Genomic DNA, 22,574 nt, shown 5'->3' on the forward strand with positions numbered 1-22,574 from the left:
CTTTTTTTTGTCAAATAAAAGTTTTAAATGTTAACAGGGTTGGATTCAGTCTTTTCTATTATCTGTGGGGTTTTGTTGTTGTTTTATTTAAGTGATACATTGCAGTACCAGTGTCATAAATATATTTTCTTCTCAAAGTTTTAACACATACGTTCCAGGTTTGGGTCTCTGACCACCTGGGAGGACATTTTTCCATGTCATAAGAGGTGGGGTCTTCACTGCCTCCTCACCCACAGAGACTAGCTGGGGTCCCTGTGCTCTGGACACCCTCCTTCCTGGCCCACAACTCTGGAGCGGCACCTTGAGAGCACCAGACCCCCACTAGATGTCCCTGCTCTCAGCTGGACAAGGCACCTGGCTCCATGCCACCATCCTGAGCTGCTGAGCCACACTGCTCAGGCCAAAAGGAAGTTAATGGAAGTTGGTATTTATAGAGCAAGTCTCCCAACTTCTTATATTTCAAAATTAATTTGGCTAAAATCTGTGTCAATTTAAGCAACAAAACAGTGACACTAATGGATTATGATCCATTAAATAAAATAAGAGTCCATAGAACAGACAGATAAAAACACATGAAAAAACAAATAAATGGGGAGAAGACAAAACCCTTCCATGCAGTGGGAAACAAGCATAAAAGGATAAAATAACAAAACAAGCACTGGATGCTAAAACCAGAGGGTGAAAGTTTGACAAGAAATAAAGGACTTACACAGCTTCGAAGTCTTTCCCCACAAATTACCAACAAATTACAGAGTGAAAAGAATGCTCTGTGGAGTAGGGGCAGATGCTGCCATTGCCAGGGCTGGGATGGACACACATATGGAGGAAGATCGTTCACTTCTGTGGCATTGCTGTTAAAATGCACAACCCAAATCTAATCAGGAGGAAACATCAGACAATCCCAAACTAAGGACATTCAACCTGTACTCTTCAAAAATGTCAAGTTTGAAACAGGCCAAGAAAGGCTGAGAAACTTCCAGATTAAAGGAAACCAGAGTGAGGCATGAGGATGAAATGTAATCAGGGACTCTTGACAGAACTGGGTTTGGGAAAATAGCCACAGGTGATACGCCTGGTACAGGTGAGCGAGGACACCACTCGGGTGCCTATCAATATCAGCATGCCTCACTTTGGCAGCAAGAGAAGGCCTGCGTGCTCATGAAACAAACACAAGTCACAGAGAACAAAGGAAAGAACAGAACCCAAACGTGGCTCATGCAGCAACTGGAAAATCTGGGTAGAAAGTATGGAGGAATTCCTTGTATATTCTTCCATAAATTTAAAATTATATCAGAGTAAAATATTACCAAAAAATAACTTTTGCTACTCTCCCATATGAATTTTGGCAATACCTTGTCAATTTTAGTCAAAACAAAATTATTTATTGAACCAACAATAAATTTACAGAACAATCTAGAGATTTTACCATTTTTACGAACTTGATTCTTGGCAACTAAGATTATGCTTTAAATATTCTTCCAAGGATCTTATATCTCTTTTGTTGAATTTGTTCTCAAGTCCTTTAGAGTCCCCTGTCCCCCCACCCCAGGGTTTCTGGGCTTTAATTTATAGGCAGGGAGGAGGATCTGAAGGTTTGAGAGCGAAGTGACTTGCTTTAAGCATGATTTGGGAAAAGATTAACCTTGTAACCCAGTGAGGTGCAGAGGAGTCTGGCATTGGAGGGCTGCTCCATGACCCAAGTGGAGAGAAACACCACACACAAGAGTGGCTGCAGTGGGAAGGGAAGGACGTATGTCCTGCATTACAAACGCACTTGGCTACTGACAGACAGAAGAGGCATAAGCCAAGACAATTGCTAGGTGTTTTACCCAAATGGTGGGGAGAGTCCCAATACAGTCAAGGTCCTTGAAAAGGTGGCTGGGGGCCCACTGGCAAGCAGGTTTCTCTGATGAATTAAAAAACTAAAATGTTTTCCTAGTTCTGGTCTAACCCAACTGGTCTAACTCAGTTCAAACAGAGCACTGGAAAGAATAATGAAAAATAGAGGGTATTAAATAATATTGAGGGGCAGAAGATCAGATAAACACAGACAGCTGCTGGTTATCTTCTTTAAGCTTGTTTTTTGGTGCTTTGGTCAGTAAGCGATCGAGATGGAGAGAGACACTGTTCCAAAGAAGAGTCTGTGTGAACCTGAGCAGCTAAACCTAACTACTCGTGATACATTTAGACTTGCACAGGACCACAGCACACGAGGACTCTCCCAGGGAAATCAGCCAAGCAAGCCAAATGCACTGCGCAGAAGGGGTGATAGTGCTCTAGCATATACTAAGGGGCCCAGGGGCCCAAGGCTTTGATAGGAGATACCTGAGGACAGAAGACAGCCCTGTCCCAGAGCCATGACCAGCGAGGGCAAGGGTTCAGCAGTAAAGAAGTAGGTAGCAGTAGCCCGGCCAGTCCCCTACTTCACCACCACCATTTTGAAAGATCTGGAGACTGAGTCACCCCCACTGTCAACCCATGTAGGGAAAGTCTGGCTAACAGGTTCAGATCAAAGGCCTGGGCAGAAAAGTCCCTTTACGATTTTTGTGGCAATACAAACAGGGCTCTGTCCAAGACAACTTCCAACAAGCTGCTACTGATGGGCAGGGCCCCTTTGGCTCCTTAATTGGACCTGTGGCTTGGGCTCTCGTGGCAACACCCAGGACATGGACAAAAATGCTGCTTCTGGGAGGACACAGTTCCTAGCTCCACCAGCTAAGAATGTTACTAGTAGGCGAGTGTTTTGGTTTGATGAAGCTGACAAAATGTAATGTACCAGAAATGGGTTAGCTTTTAACAATGGGGATTTATTAGCTTACAAGTCATTAGTCTAAAGCTGTCAAAATGTTCCAATTAAGGCATCAACAAGACGACACCATCTCTGTAGACTGGTTACTGGCAAGTTCAGGCTCCTCTGTCAGACAAAAAGGCACATGGCAACATCTGCTGGTCCTTCTCTCTTGAGTTTCATTCCTTCCAATTTCTGGCTTGAGTGGCTTCCTCTCAGCTTCTCTGGGGCTTTTTCTGTGCACTTTCCTTAATTTCATCTCTTAGCTTCTCTGGGTTTTCTGGATGTCTTTTGTCCTCTTACAAAGGACTCCAGGGAGAAGATTAAGACCACCTTGACTGAGGTGGGTCATGTCAATTGAAATAACCTAATCCAAAGGTCCCACCACCCTGGCTAACATCTCTCGAGGGAATATCAGACCATGGCAGCCAAAGCTGCAGCCTAATCAATCAAGTCCCTTCTCAGCCTCATCATTCCTGCACTCCTTAACTTAGCCCAGGCACCCTCTCATTCCCCAGTAAAGCAGGAACGAACCTCCTAGCTAGAATTCATGAGACATAAAGGACAGTCACTCCCTTTCCTTTTCCCCAGTATCTCTTAACTAATCCCTCTTCTAAGCCCACTCATTTCTATCCTCCCCTTGCTATTTATCAGCCCTTGCATTTTTATACTTCTCATCAAGTTTATTTCTCCCAGACTTGAAGCCTTTCAACAAAATCAATTCTGATGTGAGGATTTTTTAGCCATCCCAACTACCCCTCCAGATTCCTCCCCTTTCAACCTAAACAAAATAGGCAGAAAGTTCTATGTGCCATCAGGCAAGGTCTACACTCCCCGACAGGTCAGAACCAGCCACAGAAGACAGAACCTCATCCCTCAGCATCCCTTAAGATTAAGAGGTAAGAACTCTCTGAGCGGGAATTTGAGGCAGGCTAGAAAAGGGAGTGGGGGAGAGGAAAAAAACCATGAAGGAGCCCTTGAACAGGATGGTTAATCAAGGTCAGGAGGGCCTGTGTCCGCACAGACACCATACCCAGGGACTACCCACTTAGGGGAAACACCTGGTGGCAGCCGACCCATCCAGAACCAAACAGCCCACCTGAGTGAGTCATCTGTAAAGGAAGGTGGAACCAAAAGACCCCCACCAGAGTAAGTTATCTACAGAGAAGGGTAGAACCAACTGACCCACCCAAATGCACTGTCTACCACCAGGGATCTAGATAGAGAGGGGACGGGAGGAGGAAGAATCTCAAATAAGGAAGGGAAGGGGAGGGAAGTGACGCAAAGCAATAAAAGCAGATGGTCCCAATGTCGGGGGCCTCTTGCAAGAGTGCCGGCATAATCCTTCTTTGCATTTGTACTCATTAAATTTTCTACCTCATTACTCTAAAAAAGCAAACAAAAAAAGTCCCACCTACAATAGTCCTCACACACGGGAATGGATTAAAAGAATATGACCTTTACAGGAACACATACAACTTCAAACTACAACAGTTGGTGTCTCTAATAGACTAATAATTTCCATGCCAAGAGGTAATGACTTTTAAGAAATTGTCTTTACCTACTGAGATAAATATAGAATACTGTGGAATTGTTAAATTCTTCATTTCTAACACTTTACAAAGGAATATTCATCTCTATTAATAAGAGAAGCAAGCCTATTATTTTCCTCTCTCGGAGTCTACTATTTTTTGGTGTCAAGGAATGACGGCCCTCTTAAGAAGAGCTGGGGAAGTATGTTGAGCAGATAATTTAAAAGTGTGGGCAAGTCCTTAATCTTGAGGCTTGCTCTTATGAAGATTATATATGTAGTGGAGAAGCTTAGCCTACCTATAGCTGTGCCTAAGAGTCACCTCTGGAGAACTTCTTTTGTTGCTCAGATGTGGTCTCTCTCTCTCTCTCTAAGTTAACTCTGCAAGGAAATCATTGCCCTCCCCACTACATGGAACATGATGTCCAGGAGTGACAGTCTCATTGGCCAATGGGATATGACTCCCAGGGACGAACCTGGCCCTGTCACTGTGGGATCAACAACAACTTCTGGACCAAAAGGGGGAAAAGAAATGTAACAAATAAGGTTTCAGTGGCTAAGAGAGTTCATATAGTGTTGAGAGGCTATTCTGAAGGCTACTCTTATACAAGCTTCAGCTAGATATGACTAATTACTATGGTATGCCGGTTTGAATCTGTGATGTACCCCAGAAAAGCCAGTCCTTTAATCCTCATTCAGTATTGCTGGGTGGGAGATTTTTTTTTTTCTTTTTTGTATGGGCAGGCTCCAGGAAGTGAACTTCAGGTGGGAGCTTTTTGATTATTCATGGAGATGTGACCCATCCAATTGTGGGTGGTAACTTCTGATTAGATGGTTTCCATGGAGATCTCTCTCCACCCATTCAAGGTTCAAGAAATGGAACGGAGTGTTCAAGGTTCCCTTTAAGAGGGAACCATTTTGGAAAAAGCTTTAGAGCCCATGCAGGCAGAGACCTTTGGAGATGAAGAAGGAAATGGCCCTGGGGGAGCTTCATGTAACAAAAAGCCTGGAGAGAAAGATACCAGATGTCATCATGTTCACCATGTGCCTTTCCAGTTGAGAGAGAAACCCTGAACATCATCGGCCTTCTTGAATCAAGGTATCTTTCCCTGGATGCCTTAGATTGGACGTTTCTCTACAGGCTTGCTTTATTTTGGACATTTTCACAGCCTTTGAACATATAAACTTCCAAATTAATAAATTCCCCCTTTTAAAAAGCCGTTCCATTTCTAGTATATTGCATTGCAACAGCTAGCAAACTAGAAAAATGGTTTGCCAAATCCCAACCAATATCTTTCCTGTTAACCCTAAGGAACACCTGGGGCTTTATCTGAAATTCTACAAAAGCTTCGTGTACTAAGATTACTTTCCAGAAACCTACAACCTCCATATTGTTCCTAGGCCAGATAAGTTCTGAAACCTAGAGGGGCCAGCCTCTCCAAGAACAGCAACTAGCTCCATCTCCCTATTCCTTAAAGTCAACAGCCTTTTCCAACATGAAAAGGTTAAAATGGGCATAGCTCAAATACCCCCAAAGATTGGGAGAAGGATCAAAGGAGAAGGATGTATAACAGAGAAGACAGGATTTAACAAATGAGTATGACTGCTGAATCACTATATTGATATTTTTTTTAGTCTCCAGTGTCTTGGACCAGCTAGAAGGAAATTATGGAACTGTAACCCATACCCAATTTTGAAATCTGTTCTATAACTACTTGTTAAAACATACTTGGAAATTTATTACTTTTTCTGTATATGTTATAGTTCACACACACACACCAAAAAAACATTTAGGGAAAAAAAAACAAAGGCCTGTGGGACATGACTCCCAGAGCTGTACATCTCCCTGGCAACATGGGGCAGAACTCCTGGGATTTGCTGGGACCCAGCATCATGGGATTGAGAAGGTCTTCTTAAAAAGGGGAAAGAGAAAAACAAGACAAAACAGAGTTTCAGTGCTGAGAGATTTCAAACAGAGTAGAGAAGTTATCCTGGAGATAGAGAAGTTATTCTTTTTTTTTTTTTTTTTAAACATAACAATATACAAGCACAAAAACTCTTACCATATGCTCACTCCATTCTTGGTATATAATAAATAATTCACAGTATCATCACGTAGTTGTATATTCATCACCATGATCATTTCTTAGAACATTTGCATCAATTCATAAAAAGAAAAAAACTCATACATACCATACCCATTACCCCTCCCTCTAACTGACTGCTAGTATTTCCACCTACCCAATATATTTTAGCCTGTTTCCCCTATTTTTTTTCTATACCCCTTATCACTTCCTTTCATTGATCACTAGCATTTCACTCTACTAAATTTATTTTAATATTTGTTCCCCCTATTATTTATTTATTGTTTTTTTACATGGGCAGGTATCAGGAATCAAACCTGGGTCTCTGGCATGGCAGGTGAGAACTCTGCCCGCTGAGCCACCGTGGCCCACCCTATTCATTTATTTTTAATCCATATGCTTTACTCATCTGTCCGTACCATAGATAAAAAGAGCATCAGCCACAGGCTTTCACAACCACACGGTCACATAGCGAAAGCTATATCATTATACAATCATCTTCAAGAAACATGGCTACTGCAACACAGCTCTACGTTTTCAGGCATTTCCTTCAGCCTCTCCAATATACCTTAACTAAAAGGTGATATCTACGGGCGGGCCGCGGTGGCTCAGCGGGCAAAGTGCTTGCCTGCTATGCCGGAGGACCTCGGTTCGATTCCCGGCCCCAGCCCATGTAACAAAAAACGGAAAAACAAAAATACAATAAAACAAGAAAATGTTTAAAGATGTTTCCCTTTCTTCCTTCCTTCCTTCCTTCTCTCTGTCTTTCCTTTAAAAAAAAAAAAAAAAAAAAAAAGGTGATATCTATATAATGTGTAAGAATAACCTCCAGGATAACCTCTCAACTCTGAAATCTCTCAGCCATTGACACCTTAGTTTGTCTTATTTCTCTCTTCCCCCTTCTGGTCTAGAAGGTTTTCTCATTTTCTTGATGCTGAGTCCCAGCTCATTCTAGGATTTCTGTCCCACATTGCCAGGAAGGTTTGCATCCCTGGGAGTCATTTCTCACACAGAGAGGGGGAGGGGAGTGAGTTTGCTTGTCGTGTTGACTGAGAGAGATAGGCCACATCTGAGCAACAAAAGAAGGTTCTCTGGGGGTGACTCTAAGGCCTAATTTTAAGTAGGCTTAGCCTATCCTTTGTGGGGATAAATTCCATCTGAACAAACCCCAAGATTGAGTGCTCGGCCTATTGCTTTGGTTGTCCCCACTGCTTGTGAGACTATCAGGAATTCTCCACATGGGGAAGCTGAATTTTTGCACTTTCTCATCATTCCCCCAGGGGACTTAGCAAATACTTTTTTATTCACAGTTCAAATCACTCTGGGATTTATCAGGGTATCACTCTGGACAAACCTACAAAATCTCATTCCGTACTCAAGGTTCCATGTACTTATGGTGGTCAATTAAACTCTCCTTATAAGTTATATTAGGAAATGCACTAGTCAAATTACAGATTTTTACCAAATAAACAATTTTCGCTTTAGTCTCACACATAATTTAAAGTTTTAAATATGAATTACCATCTATTTTCAACACCCTGCAATACTGACATTCCTTTGTTCTTCCTCATGCAAAAACACTTGTTAATTTGTACATTTAGTCACTATCATTGTACACTCTAGATATTCCTAGATTATACCATCTCAGTCTTTACCATCTATCTTTCTTTCTGATTTCATTTGTGCCCCCAGCCCTCCTTCCTCTATCATTCTCACATTCAGCTTCATTCAGTGAACTAACATTATTGTATTACAGTTAGGTAGTATTGTTTATCCATTTCTGAATCTTTACAAATAGTCCTGGAGCTTATTCTTAAGGAGAAAATAGATATCCTTTTATCATTTGTGATGTATTGCAGTGGCTGGAGGAAAGTACCTGAAACTGTTGAGCTGTGTTTCAGTAGCCTTGACTCTTGAAGACGATTATATAAAGACATAACTTTTATAATGTGACTGTGTAATTGTGAAAACCTTGTGTCTGATGTCCATTTTATCCAGGGTATGGACAGATGAGTAAAAAAATATGATAAAAAATAAATAAATAATAGTGGGATAAGGGGTAAAATAAATTGGGGAGATGGAAATACTAGTGGTCAATGAGATGGAGGGGTAAGGGGTAAAGGGTGTGGGATGTATGAGCTTTTTCTTTTTCTTTTACTGGAGTGATGCAAATGCTCTAAAAAATGATCATGCTGATAAATACACAACTATGTGATGATACTGTGAATCACTGACCGTACACCATGTATTATGGACTGTATGTGGGTGAAGATTTGTCAATAAAAATAGTTTAAAAAGAAAAGTCATGGAAGCAAGAAGCTAAAAGAAAAGAAACCTGGAAGAGAAGGGAGAGACCAGCAGATGCCGCCATGTACCTGGTCACATGACAGAGGAGTCTGGGATCACCGGCAGCTGGTGTTCAGGAAGAAAGCATCTCCTGATAATGCCTTGAATTGGACATTTTTCTCAGCCTCAAAACTGTGAGCTTGTAAGTTAATAAATTCCCACTATTAAAAGCCAGCCCACATCATGGTATACCAGCATTTCTATGACCTAGCAAACTAGTACATGAGTCTAGTTAGCTTTCCTGCCTTTTCTCTGTTCAATAGTAAATTATCCATTTCATCTAACATCTCAAATGTAAATGCCATACAAACATTCATAACATTTTTCTTATTCATTTTACTTGTTTACTACATCTCTATCATCTTACCTACTATAAATATTCATTATTTTTCCCTCCTTTCCAGAGGATTATCTACTGTATTAATCTTTTAAAAGAGTAAGCTTTTAGTTTTCCACATGCATGCTCTAAAAATTTTAAACCTTTTCTTTTCATTAACCTTTCCATTCATTAAGTACATTAAATCTATAAAAAGCCAAACATTGTGAAAAAAACACTTAAGAAAAAGAGCAGTTCTCTGCCCACCAATCCCATCCTTCCGCCTTTCTGCCTAAACCTTCCCTCGATAAGAGCATGTGCTTCTGTCCCTGACTCCTGGCTGGTCACAGGGGACAGCACCTATGACCTGCACTATCATGGCCGAGGGGACACTCCCCTGGCCCTCCTGGCTGGCCACTGGGGGATAGCACCTACAACATGCGCTACAGCAGCCGAGGGGGGCAGTCCCCAGGCCAGCCACTGGGGAACAGCACCTAAGACCTGCATTATGATGGGCAAGGGGGACATTTCCCTGGCCCTCGGCCCCATCTCTTGGCCAGCCATCGGGGGACAGCACCTATGACATATGCTATGGCACCAAGGGGGACACTCCCCTGACCCTTGGCCCCACCCCCTGGCTGGCCACTGGGGAACAGCACATACAACCCGTGCTACGATGGCCAAGGGGGACAATCCCTTGGCCCTTGGCCCCATCTACTGGCCAGCCACTGGGGGACAGCACCTATGACCTGTGCTATGGCAGCTGAGGGGCCACTCCCTGGCCCTTGGCCCCATCCCCAGCATCCCCTGCAGTCACACATGGGATGTCTCTGCATTACTGTAACTGTGGGACAATTGTTCACTCTGAGCTGCACAGAACATCTGCTTACATTTCTGGTATAACTTTTTGTTTTTACCTTTTATATCTGCCTTTTTTTTTTTTCATTTTCCTTGTTTCTTTGAATACCCCTTTGCCTCTGCCCTGAACCACCTGCCTCCTGGGCCCACCTCTCCTCTCTGATGGCCTCTGCCTCCATGTGGAGAGGGAAGAGCTGGGGTCAGTATATCCTCTGTGCTAAGAAAGGTTGTGTGATTGTGCATTTCTGAGACCTTGCACTTCCAGAAAAGTCTTTCTCCTACCCTCTCCATGGACTGATAGAGCATTTCAGTTGGAAAAAACAACCCTTCCTTGCAATTCCAGGACCACAGCTGAGAAGTCTGTTGTCCTAGATTCTAATCCTTTCATGGAAGCTGCTTCTGTCTCTATGGTAGTGATTTAGGATCTTTACTTTACCCTATGTTTTCTGAAATGCACTGTGATGTGCCCTGGTGTGCTACCCAGTAGGTACAAAGCATCTCTTCACTCCCCTATGCCCATTTTCTTTTTTGTTCTACTTTCTAGAAGACTCTAGAGAGTTTTTTAATTTCAGCTATCAAACTTTTCACCTCCAGTGGCTCTTACATGCTATCCCACACCCTCTCAGATGCTTTCCTATGGTGCCCTGCCCCCATTCTGCAGATCCATGTGCTCTCCTACCTTTGTGCCATATGTAAGGATAGCGTCCCCTGCCTGCCTGCCTGGTCTTTAGATCTGGAGATTTCAGGCTGGTGGCTTTCCTCGGAAATCTCTATCTATTTAGAGATTTAGAATGAAACTGTGTTTCATTCTTGGGAACTAGGAAGGACCCAGCTGGGTCACCAGCAGATGGCCCTGGGCTGAACCCTTGGGTTTCTTCCCTGAGGGTGGTTTGTACAAGGGAAGGGGACTTTGTGGGGCACGGAAAGGAGGTAGGAAGCCCTGATTTTGGGATGTGCCCTCACCCCTGCCCATCCCTGTGCCTAGACCGATCAGATTAGAGCAGAGGACGAACCCCACCTCCTGAGGGTATGTGGGGATGGGGTGCTTAGTGCCTGGCAAGAGCTGTGGGACCTGGGCACTTACTATCTACTCTCAGACAACTAGCAGATGCCAGTCCCCCACTGTCCCTGTATCTGGCATTTATACCCTCATGAGCCTCCAGGACTTTTCAGGGACAACCAGCAGGACCACACCTACGTCACTTTCCTACCACCTCAGGTCCCACCTTGCCATTCTCTGAGCCTGCCATCATATGCCATTGGTTGGCTTCTGCCCAGAAGCCAAACACATCCTAGTGTCAGCCAAGAAGGTATGTGCAATTCAGTTCCTTATTTTCTTTGTTTTGAAGGGTTATTTTGAGTAGTGATGGGAGTGGGAAACTATTCTTTTCTTCATTTTTCTTTACTTCAACTTTCTGAATGTACTTCGATGCTCTTTTTCTAATGCACTGAGACGAACCTAGTTAATTTCTGAAATCTTACTTTTTAGAATATACAGCTAAGGCTACAAGTTTTCCTTTGTAATCACATTTAGCTGCAAACCACAAGTTTTGACATGTACATTATTCATTCATTCAACAAATATTTACTGTACACCAAATTATCCAAAACATGATTTTAGATAGTTGGGTTTTATCAATGAACAAAATAAATAAAAACCCCTGCCATCATAGAGCTCACACAAGAAAATTCCACTACAACTTCTTCCTTCATCCATAAAAAATGTTAAAGTATCTCTTCTGGTTTCTGAGCACTAATAGACTCCAGACTTTGTGGAAATAGGCTGCATCATTTGTTACTGATTTCAAATGTTATTAGATTGTGGGGAATACACAATTCTTTTGTGGCTCTGATCAATCCATTTTTGTAAATGTTTCCCTGTCTACTTTTCAAAAAAACCCAACTCTGTCCCATAATGCTTGCGCACAGGACTGTGCCTGCTAACTGTGGGTTCAAATCTCCCGTGGCTTTACTGTATTTTAATGTTTCATCAGTCAGTTTCTGTGGTGTTCATTATGAGTGTGACTGTCAATTTCTCCCTATAACTGCCATTTTTTAAAAACTATATTTTAAGCTCTGCTATTATGTGCAGTGAGCTTCAACACTGGCAAATATTCTTTTGACTTGTGCATTTTACTGTAATGCCTCTATAGCCCTAGTAATTCTTTTCATCTTAAGATCCCCCCATGGGTAGGATAAAAGAAGCCAAGATGCAGCTGAAAAAAAAGCTGGGCTAGTGGGCTAATGGTAGAATGCTGCAGAGGCGAGACGGCAACAGCCTGAAGGGGTGCTCAGGAATCGCTCGTCGGCAGGGATGCTCCTGCACCTAGGGCCTCCTTACAGCGCCTACTTTTTCTCTTATGCCCCTAATCATCCACGTTCTTTCCCACCAGTTTCTCAGTATCCAACCTGCTCTGGCCGACTCCTTGCATAACTTCAGCAATTCTACTTTCACTCCTCCCTAGACCCAAGAGTATCACTGGTCCTAGATGAGTTTCTACACTAACTTTTCAACCAGGATTCCCATGCTGTACAGGGATGTAAATCTTAGCCTCCCTCTACCTGTAGCTCCACCTTGAAGCTTCACTCCCTCTTGAAAAATCTCCCCAGAACGCAGGAGGAGCCACAGGCATTTGGGGCACCCTTGGTTCTTTCCAGGCCAGACGGTGAAGCTTTTCTAGTCCTTTTTCAGAAAGGGGTTATAACCTCTGGGGGTCCCAGTTGTAGCTCCCAATGTCCGATGAACACAAGTCCTCAATACCATCAGGCCCTGGGCTGATGAGGTGTCAATGGAAGAGTTTTTCACACACAGTCAGAGACCCTCTTTCCTGGTACCCAAGAGTCTATCTTCTGTCTTTGAGGTTCAGCTACGTACCTTAAACACTATTATGCCTATGAAGACCACTGGCTAGCATTTTGGTCCTCAGAGCAGGAGCTGGGACCAACAGAGGCTTGCCTCCTAGGTCTGAGATCTGACTTAGTATCTCACAGACAGGATGTCAGCCTGGTTTTTGTGCCTTGTGTTTACTAACTTCAGACAGAAGGACGCAAAGCAGAACCTAAGGCAGCTGTGCCCACAGACACCCATTCACACAGTTACACCAACATCCCTGTCCCCACCATCAGGTTGTGACTCCTTAAAGGGGGACGCCTTAAAGGGGGACGCCTTGTCCTCACCAGATTACCAAGCAGGCAGAATTTGTTCTTAAATGGTTTGTAAACTAGCAGAAATTTTCCCATCCCCAAACTAAGTTTTAGATATTTTAAATCAACCATACTAGGATTTACAAAACTATAACCATTCTGGGACATATATAAAATCAAAAATACTTCAACACATTATCCAAATACTTTCAAAGTACAATTCCTACACCAGATAAAATGCAGCCTATGTATAAGCACACCAGCCCCAACTTTTCAATCCACATTAATATGCTGCTTTTCTTTCAAATATTTAGATCAATATACTCTGCAATTTCCTGCTCAGCCTTTAAAGTCTGTTCAAGGGGAAGCATTCTTCACTCACCATCCAGTTTCATTTGTTCTGGGCAGTAATAGTGTATCACAGCTAAGAGGGCAGCCCCGTCACTGCCGTCCCGCATCAAGTCTTCCAGCAACGGGAAGTGGGGTAACTGCCTACTGGAAAGGTGCTCTCGTCGATAGCGGACCTGCAGTTGACAAAAGGAAAACGGTCTCTGCATGTGAACCGTCTCGGCCACCACACGTGTCACGGGCACACCATGAAGCCAAGAATTAAGGCAATGCCTATCGGACCATGTTTAGCATAACTGCAACAGCCTAAAAAAAGCTCAAAATGCTTGGATTCCAAACTTTCTTCCTAGAACATCTAGGTCAAATCCAAGGGAGCTGGCTCCAGCAGAAGCAGCTCCGCAGCAGCCCTGAGTGCCAGTGATCCGGCACTAACTGCGTGACAGCCAGCCTACCTCCATGCTGCCCCTGGGGCACTGGGCGGCACTGCCACGGAGGCCACACACACACACACACACACAAATACGGGAAGGGGGTAGGCGCATGTCTAGACTGCCAGGAGCTAACACACTGTAAACCAGTGAGAAACAGGTTAAATGGTCAGCTTCCTAAAGCTTGGGAAGCCCCAGGGTCTGTCACCATTCTAAGCATTATCAGCATCAACCTCTGCTATTTAAAAAATACAAAACAGCATTAATAATACATGAATTTAGAAATTCCAGATAAACCAGTTCCCTAAGCAACAGGAAAACTAAATCGAGGCAAGGTGTTGCATAAAACAAATACTTTTCAAGGTTTCCACATTTCTGTATTTGGAGGAACCAGATGCTGAAGGTCCTAAGCTGGCTGGCCCTTGAGTCTGGCTCCACACTGAGAGCCACACTGGGATACGCAGACATGCACCACGTGGGGGTGTTGGCGCCGGCTCCCCCGGACAGCTCACCACAGCCTGTTGTGTGTATTAGTGCCCACACTACAGCTTTAAAACACAGTGCTTTCCCACCAGCCACATTTTCTCTGGACAGGAAAAATACAAAATATAATCTAGAGTAGGAAAAACAGCAGTTCACATTAAAAACTAAGGATTTCAACTCAAAAAACTAAGGATTTCAACTCAAATAAAAACTGCCTCTCAGCAATCTGGAATTTAAAGGTGTTATCTCAAATACAGAATGTAGACCAACAGTGACATTTAGCCCATTCTTTTAAAATGAGGTCTAAAGCTTATATGATTTCAACACGATCTGTTTCAACACAGACGTTAACTTGTTTCTCAGAGCTGGCAGTATACAGAGATAGCAGATGTGCCCCCACTGCCCAGGTATGCAGACCCCAGCACCGGCATGCAGGATGCGAGGGCAGGTGCCACAGACACAGGCAGGCAGGGTGAGAACATGCAGCAAAGCAGATGGTCTCCTGAGCAAAGATGGGTGGTATGGGTTCAAAATCAGGCAAGACAATCTCTGAACTACAGGGTCCAGTAGCTGGCAAATCAGTTTTCTTAAAACCTGTAGGCTGTAAAGTTTTAAGGCAAAACCTTTGAACTTGCCAACTTTTACAGGCCTTACCATATTTATCCCCATGAGCCCTCTTCCTGGGCATCGCAGTCAGGTGGTTACAAACCATCTAAATAAAGGAAGCTTTAAGGGACAGCACTCTTGATCTCATTTTTCACTGTTTATAAAACTCTCATCTGAAATCTTACTACTTCTAGGACAGCTGAATTTTGTGAGCCTTGACTCTCCTCACTAAAGCATGTGACTGCTTTAAGCTCTTTGGTTTTCAGGGTCCAAAAAGTTAAAAGATTATTAATTCATAAAAATGATTCCCTCTTTTTCCTAATGAATACATTTCAGAGAAAGACAAAAATATGTCTCAGCTAGGAAGCAGAACACATTACTGCACAAATGGATTCCACCTGCCAGCTTACAGCTTATCCTTTCAGATAGGACTCTAAGGACTAGCCCAAACAACTAACACAAAGGAGTACACATAAAACTGTCTACAAAATGATTTATGTTCCAAAAGTTCATTTTAAAATCCATTGTCTGGAAGACCAAGGATTTTTCCGTAGAACCTGTGAAACACAGTGGTTCTGCTTCCAAAATGGGTTATCACATGGAAAACAGCTAGAATTCTAGAACCAAATCGTTTCTTCACTTAAACTTTCTTCTTCTTCTTCTTTCTTCTTCTTTTTTTTTAACATGGGCAGGCACTGGGAATCGAACCTGGGTCTCCAGCATGGCAGGCAAGAACTCTGCCTGCTGAGCCACCATGGCCTGCCCTCAAATTTTCTTTTTATGTGAAAATTTATGCCTAACATTAACTTGGATTCCAGAAATCTCTTATGCAGGTTGGCCTAACTTAGACTCTCCCTGGAGCAGGAAGCCCTGTCCCTGTTTCTGGGCAGCCATGTAGCAGGAGCAGCTCAAGCCCCCAGGCTCAGGGGTGTTCATGCAGGCGGCAAGGGCGCCAGCAGATCACGCAACAGAGACAGAGAGAAAAATGCCTCCCTGCGGTCCCCAAGCATCCTTTTATAAGGCCTGTCATCTTTACGCTGGGAAATCCATGCCACAGTCACAGGGGACTTCCCACTTGGGAAGGGAACATCAGAAAGATCAAAGTATAAAGAGGAATCGAGGAAACTGGGTTACTTATCATTCCCTCTGCTCTCTGTTGGAAAAGAAAATGAATCCTGTCATTTAAATTTACACTGACCAAATAAATAACTAAAAGTGCCTTCAAGAAGAAACACAAAGTTTATATCTTCAAAATAACCTGAGATGTTGGGAAAACCCAAAATTCTGTGTGTTGTCTACAAAATATAACTTAGACTTCAGCCCAGAGCCAGGTCACCCACCGGTTACAGAGAGTGTGATCATGGCACAGAAGAAGACACCAACGAAAGCAACGGTTTCAGTGCGAGCAGTTTTGAATGAAAGCGAGTGATTATCTGGCACGAGGTGGCTTTCTGATGAGCTGGGGGGGAGCAATTCACTTACAGGCACTAACTTCCAGTACCACTTGGAGGGGGACTGCACGGCAGCGAGGGGAGAAAGGAGAGGAGGTCAGAAGAGCCGTCCGCAGGGAGGGCACCCTACGCCCCTGCACACGGCAGGGACAGCGCAGAGGCAGCTCGCCCTTGACGAATAAAACCCTGCACATGGTTTTATCAAGTTACTAAACTAGAGCCATGGTGGGTGGAGGAAAAGGGGAGAACACACCTTCACTTCCCAACAGGGTAACCAAATACACGGCTGGGTCGCCCTGCCCACGTCTGACTTACGTGGATTCAATCACACCCATGCTTGACAAAAGAGAAAACAGTGTCAAGGGAAGAACGGGACCAGTGCTGGGAACGCAGCAGTCCCATTTGCACCACTGCCTGAGATGCGCAGCACAGACCCATGGACTACAGCGCAGGCTTCACAGGTACGCTACCAGGTATGCACACCTCGTGGACACTGGACGGGACTGAAGGGTACCCCTGGAAAGGGCCATTTTCTCCTGATCTGCTGACTTGAGAGGACAACTCCCAGGAACCAGCTCACATCCCTACTCTGAAGCTCCCAGGATTTCTTGACCCTTCCCTCATCCTCACACGGTAATACACAAAAGTCCCCCTTCCAGGGAGCTAAGGGGTCGCTGAGGTCTCGCAGAAGAGCCTGCTTGGGGAGTCCCAGAGACACGCCTTGCTTGGTGAATGAAAGAAAAGAACAAGCAGGTAGCAGCTACTGATATAATTTTTTTAAATGGGAGCACCAATTCTCTTAACGCATTCCAGAAAAATTAAATTCACCCTTTACCTTTTGGTGAGCGGGACTTTCCAATAACTGCTGTTTTAGTTTGACTTCTTTTTCCGTTATCTCCCTCATTTTAAGATTTACCTAAAGTAGAAGAAAAATGCATTAAAAAGACATTGCTTTCAAACATGGGTATCAACACCTTTACTCTGCCCCCCAAGGTCCCCCACTCTACCCGCTTAGCTCTGACTTTCAAGTACAGGTATGTGTTGAGCCCTTTACATAGAAGCACATGTACTTATGGCCCCCAGTGAGATCTAGCTAATAAGGTCCACCTCTACTGTCAGGAAATAATCCGTGACTCCTGATGCCAGGGTGGTGCTTTTCACTTCATGATACAATCAATAAATCACATCCACCTCTCTGTGCACAAACAGCAGGAGTCACCCAACACCAGTGGCAAAATGCACACTCCTACAATGGACAGGCTGAGAACATGCGCTAATAAGCCTACTTCTTAAAAGGCCACATTCCCTGACCACATAAGAATAACATTAAATAAAAATTAATTATTAAAGTTTCACTGTACACCCCTTAAAAAGAATACAACTTCTTAGAAATTAAAGCATTGTCTCCTGTAATTATCAGGTCAAAAAGAAAACAAATTGCAAGTATAAACTAATAACATGGAGAAAAATACTGATCGATGCTTAACAAATGTGGACAAAGCAGTAACCTGACGGAAAGGCAGGGAAGTGCACAAGAATAAATGTGACTGAACTCATCATGTAAATGAAAAATGTAGAAAAATTATTTTTAAAACTAAGAAAAGATAAAGTAAGACTCAATGTAGATAAATGCAAAAGCTAGTATATTAATAAACAAGGAAAAAGACAAATGAATACAAAACCAAGATTTCTACACATGATTAAAACAGACAGCCATTTGGATAATCTCATCAAGAAAAGGAAAGAAAGTGCCTGTATACAACACAAAGCAAAAAAACATTCTTTCAGAAGGAAGTAGAAATCATTTTAACAATACCATGTAAAAGTATATCCCTCTAGAACAGCCTCTCCAAGATTATCAACTAATTGTATCCTTCTATCCTTTACTGTGGACACCCCTTCTGAACATGAAAAAGTCAGCACAGGGCATTGCCTAAAGATTCCTATAGAGTGGGAGAAGGATCAAAGGAGAAGAGGGAGTTACAACAGAGAAAACAGGATTTAACAAAGAGTATGACTGCTGAATTACTATACTGATATTCTAGCTTCCAGTGTTTTGGAGTAGCTAAAAGGAAAAATCTGAAATAATGGAATGGTATCCCATAACAAACTTTGAAATCTGTTCTGTAACTACTTGTTAAAGTGTACTTTGAAAATTACTGCTTTTTCTTTCTATACATATTTCACAACAAAAACCATTTTTCATGGCAGGCCACAGTGGCTCAGTAGGCAGAGTTCTTGCCTGCCATGCCAGAGACCCAGGTTTGATTCCCAATGCCTGCCCATGCAACACAAACAAACAAAAAAACATTTTTTAATAAGTATATTTAATGGGCGGGCAACAGGGGCTCAGTGGCAGAGTTCTTGCCTGCCAGAGACCTGGGTAGAATTCCTGGAGCCTGCCCATGTCAAAAAAAAGTATATCTAATTAAAATATAAATAAATTTTAGGTCCCTGACTAAATGAAAGTTATAAAGGAAAATATAATGATAAATTGACAAAAAGACATAGTGACATAAGACCAGACATAAAGATCAATGGAACAGAATGGAGTCCAAAAATAGACTTACATATATGTGCTCACTTAATTTTCAACGAAGCTTCCAAGGAAACTCAATGAGGAAAGGAAAATTGTTTCCACAAAGGTTTAAGAACAAATCTGTCTGAAAAGAAAAAGGTACCTCAACCCTTCCCTCATTCCCAAAAATGAACTCAAATGGATCATAGAGCTACACCTAAAAACAAAAACTAAAAGAGCTTCTAGAAGAAAACATAAGTGAAAACCTTTACAACCTTGGAGTAGGTCAATATTTCTTAGACAAGACACAAAAAGGACAAACTATAAAGGAAACTGTTGATAAACTATACTACAAAAAGCTTTAAATCCTTTGAATTTTTACAGGCACTGTTAAGAAAATGAAAAGTTGGCCACAGGACCAGGTGAAAATATTAGAATATACATATCAAGATTGATTCCTGTATATATATAAAATCTTACAATTGAATTAGTAGTAGCACAAACAACCCAATTAAAAACTGGGCAAAATGTTTGAATATTTCACAAAAACTATATATAGTATACATATAAATAGACAATAAGATACGAAAATGCTTAACATCTTTAATTATGAGTAAAACGAAATTTAAAACCACATTGACCACAGAACCATACAACACAAAGAAAGAATCCTAACATAAACTGTGGATACCAGTTAGTAGTATAATTATAATAATATTGCTACATCAATTGTAACAAAAGTACCACACTAATGCAAAGTGCTAATAACAGGGAAAACTGTAAGTGAGGCAGATATGTGGGAACCCTATACTTTCTGACATGATTTTACTGTAAACCTGCAACTGCTCTAATACAATCAATGAATCAATTATTAGAAACCATAAAATATGCTACACTCAGAGAGCTAAAACTAAAAGACTGACTATCCCAAGTAATAACAAGGATGCGGTGCAAGTAAATTCTCAATCTTGCTGGTAGGGATATAAAATGATAGAAGCTATTTAGAAAACTTTTTCGCAGTTTCTTCTAAAGTTAAATACATACTTATCATAAGGGCCAGCAACTCAACTCCTAAGAATTTACTCAAAGAAATTCAACTACATCTGCATGTGAAAACATGTACCCAAGTGTTCTCGGCAGCTTCATTCACACAAGGCAAACACTGGAAACAAGGCCAGTGCCCGCCCACAGGTGCGGGATAAACATACTGTGGTACACTCACGTATGGGATTCGACTGAGCCACAAAGAGAACCAAACCACCGATACGTGCAATGACGCAGCTCAGTCTCAAAAGCACTGCGTTCAGTAAAAGACCCAGATGCGTGAAGAGTGTATGTTGGAGCAATGGCAGAGTGAGATGTACTCCCCAGAACCTTCACACAACTAGCACAACCTGGAAGAAATGTAATTCTCAGAGTTTGGAAAAACAGTTAAAGTGCTACAATAAGTGGGTGAACACTCAATCAAGCAAAAGCCAACTTTAAAACGTAGGAAAACCTTGTGGCACTAGTGTTGGCCCTTCCCCTACTCCTCCCCAGCTAAGAGAAGCCAGGCTGCATTCTCAGTGCAGGTCCTGAGTCCTGGTTCCGGACAGAGCAGTGTAACCCCTGTGCGCACACTGGGGTACATAAATGTCTATACTCAGTTATCTGGTAGGAGCCTGAAGGAATCAACAAGTCACTCCTCTCTGGCTTGAGGTCCCAGAACTTGCCCTGCACACAGAAGCAGCTCATGCACAGCTAAATCAATGTAAGAAACAATCAAATTACAGTGGCCTGGGGCAAAGCATGACTAGCCTTTAGACCCACAACAGAGTACACAAGTACAGTGCAAGAAAAGATTACAAGTCATACAAAGAAACAAGAAACAATGGCCCATCCAAAGAAGTAAGATAAAACACCTGAAACTATCAATTAACACCAGACTTAGGATATCTAGGCAAAGACTTTTTAAAATGGTCTTAAATATACTCAAAGAGCTACAGGAAAACACAGAGAACTAAAGGATATTAGGAAAATAATATACGAACAAAGTAAGAATTTTAATGAAGAGATAAAAATTACAAAAAGGAACCAGACAGAAATATCGGAGCCAAAGATCAATAACTGAAATAAAAAATCATCTAAAGGGATAAAAGAGTAGATTGGAACTGGCAGAAGAATCAGAGAACCTGAAGATAGGACTACTGAAATTATTTAGACTGGAAGGAGCAGAAAGAAATCAGAAGGAAGAAAAGTGAACAAAGCTCAAGAGACCTGTGAGACATCATCAAGTACACTAATATGTGCATTATGGGGGCCCAGAACGAAGAGAAAGAGAGAAAACGGGCAGAAAGAATATTCAAAGAAATAATGACTGAAAACTTCCCAAACATAACAAAAGACATGACTATATATACATCCAAGAAGCTCAACAAACTCCACACAGAAGAAAGGCAAACAGATCCAACCCAGACACTCACAATCACACTGCAGAATGCCAAAGAAAGAGAATCCTGACAGCTACAAGAGACTAAATGTGTCAAGTACAAAGGAGCCTCAGTAAGGACAAGGGGTGATTTCTCGTCGGAAACCATGGAGTTAAGTAGGCAGTGGAACGGCATGTGCAAAGTACTAACCAAGAATTCCATATCCAGAAAAACTTCCGAAAATGAGGGAGAGACTAACATGTTCTCCCATAAATAAAAGCTGAGCGAGTCTGTCACCTCTAGACCCACCCAATGAGCAATGCTATGGGAAATTCTTCGGATTAAAAGGAAAGGAAACTAGGCAGTACAATAAAACCACATAAATAAATCAAGGTCTCCAGTAAAGGAAAAATGTACCTATTGCAAACCATGGACTATGATAACAGTAATAACTTAATATTCTTTCATCAACAGTAACAAATGTACCACCCCATATTTGGGGTCAACAAAAGGGGAGAAAAGGAATATGGGGTGTTGGGATTCCTTTTTTCTATTTTTTATTTTTCTTTTTGGAGTTATGAAAAAGTTCTAAAATTGATTCTGGTGATGACTGAACAACTGTGGGATGATACTGTGAGCCACTGACTGCATACTTCGGATGGATTACATGGTGTGTGAATGTATCGCAATAAAATTTGCCTTAAAAAAAAAAGATCTGTGGTTGCCATGGGTTCAGGAGGAGGAGGCAAGAGATGAATAGGTGGAGCCCAAGGATTTTTTAGGGCAATGAAATTATTTTGTATGATATTTTATTGGTGGATACATAACATTATACATTTGTCAAAATCCACAGAACTCTTTACAGAAACAGTGAACCCTAATATAAATTATAGACTTTAGTTACTAATAGTGTATCAGTATTGATTCATCAATTATAACAAATATACCACATTGATGGAAGATATTAATAATAGGGAAAACTATATGGGGTAGGAAGGATAGTACATGGAAACGTTATACCTTCTGTGCAGTTTTTCTGTAAAACCTAAAACTGCTCTAAAAATAAACTTTATTACTTAGAAAAAAAAAAATCTCCAGTAAAGATAACTACTCATATCAGGAGCAAGATAAGAATGCCCACTTTCACTAATGCTATTCAGCCATAAACAGGAAGTTCTACTCAGAGCAAATGGACAAGAAAAATAAATTTAAAACATCCAAATTGAAACTATAAAGAAGTAAAAATTGCAAATGACACAACTCTA

The 22,574-nt window shown here is 42.1% G+C and overlaps 1 protein-coding gene across 5 annotated transcripts in view; it reads right to left on the reverse strand.

Moving 5' to 3' along the window:
* CAMSAP1 (calmodulin regulated spectrin associated protein 1) overlaps positions 1-22,574 on the reverse strand; it is a 112,057-nt gene that overhangs the window by 50,986 nt on the left and 38,497 nt on the right. For 4 of the 5 annotated variants that reach the window (XM_077148781.1, XM_077148783.1, XM_077148779.1 and 1 more), the window contains exons 5-7: positions 17,219-17,299; positions 16,415-16,447; positions 13,450-13,591 (exon numbers count right to left, since the gene is read on the reverse strand). In XM_077148781.1, coding sequence (XP_077004896.1) covers positions 13,450-13,591; positions 16,415-16,447; positions 17,219-17,299 — 256 coding nt within the window. The remainder of the gene's footprint in view (positions 1-13,449; positions 13,592-16,414; positions 16,448-17,218; positions 17,300-22,574) is intronic. The other variant, XM_077148782.1, reaches the window with a different exon arrangement.

This window comes from Tamandua tetradactyla, chromosome 2 (genome assembly GCF_023851605.1).
Source record: "Tamandua tetradactyla isolate mTamTet1 chromosome 2, mTamTet1.pri, whole genome shotgun sequence".
Taxonomy (NCBI): domain Eukaryota; kingdom Metazoa; phylum Chordata; class Mammalia; order Pilosa; family Myrmecophagidae; genus Tamandua; species Tamandua tetradactyla.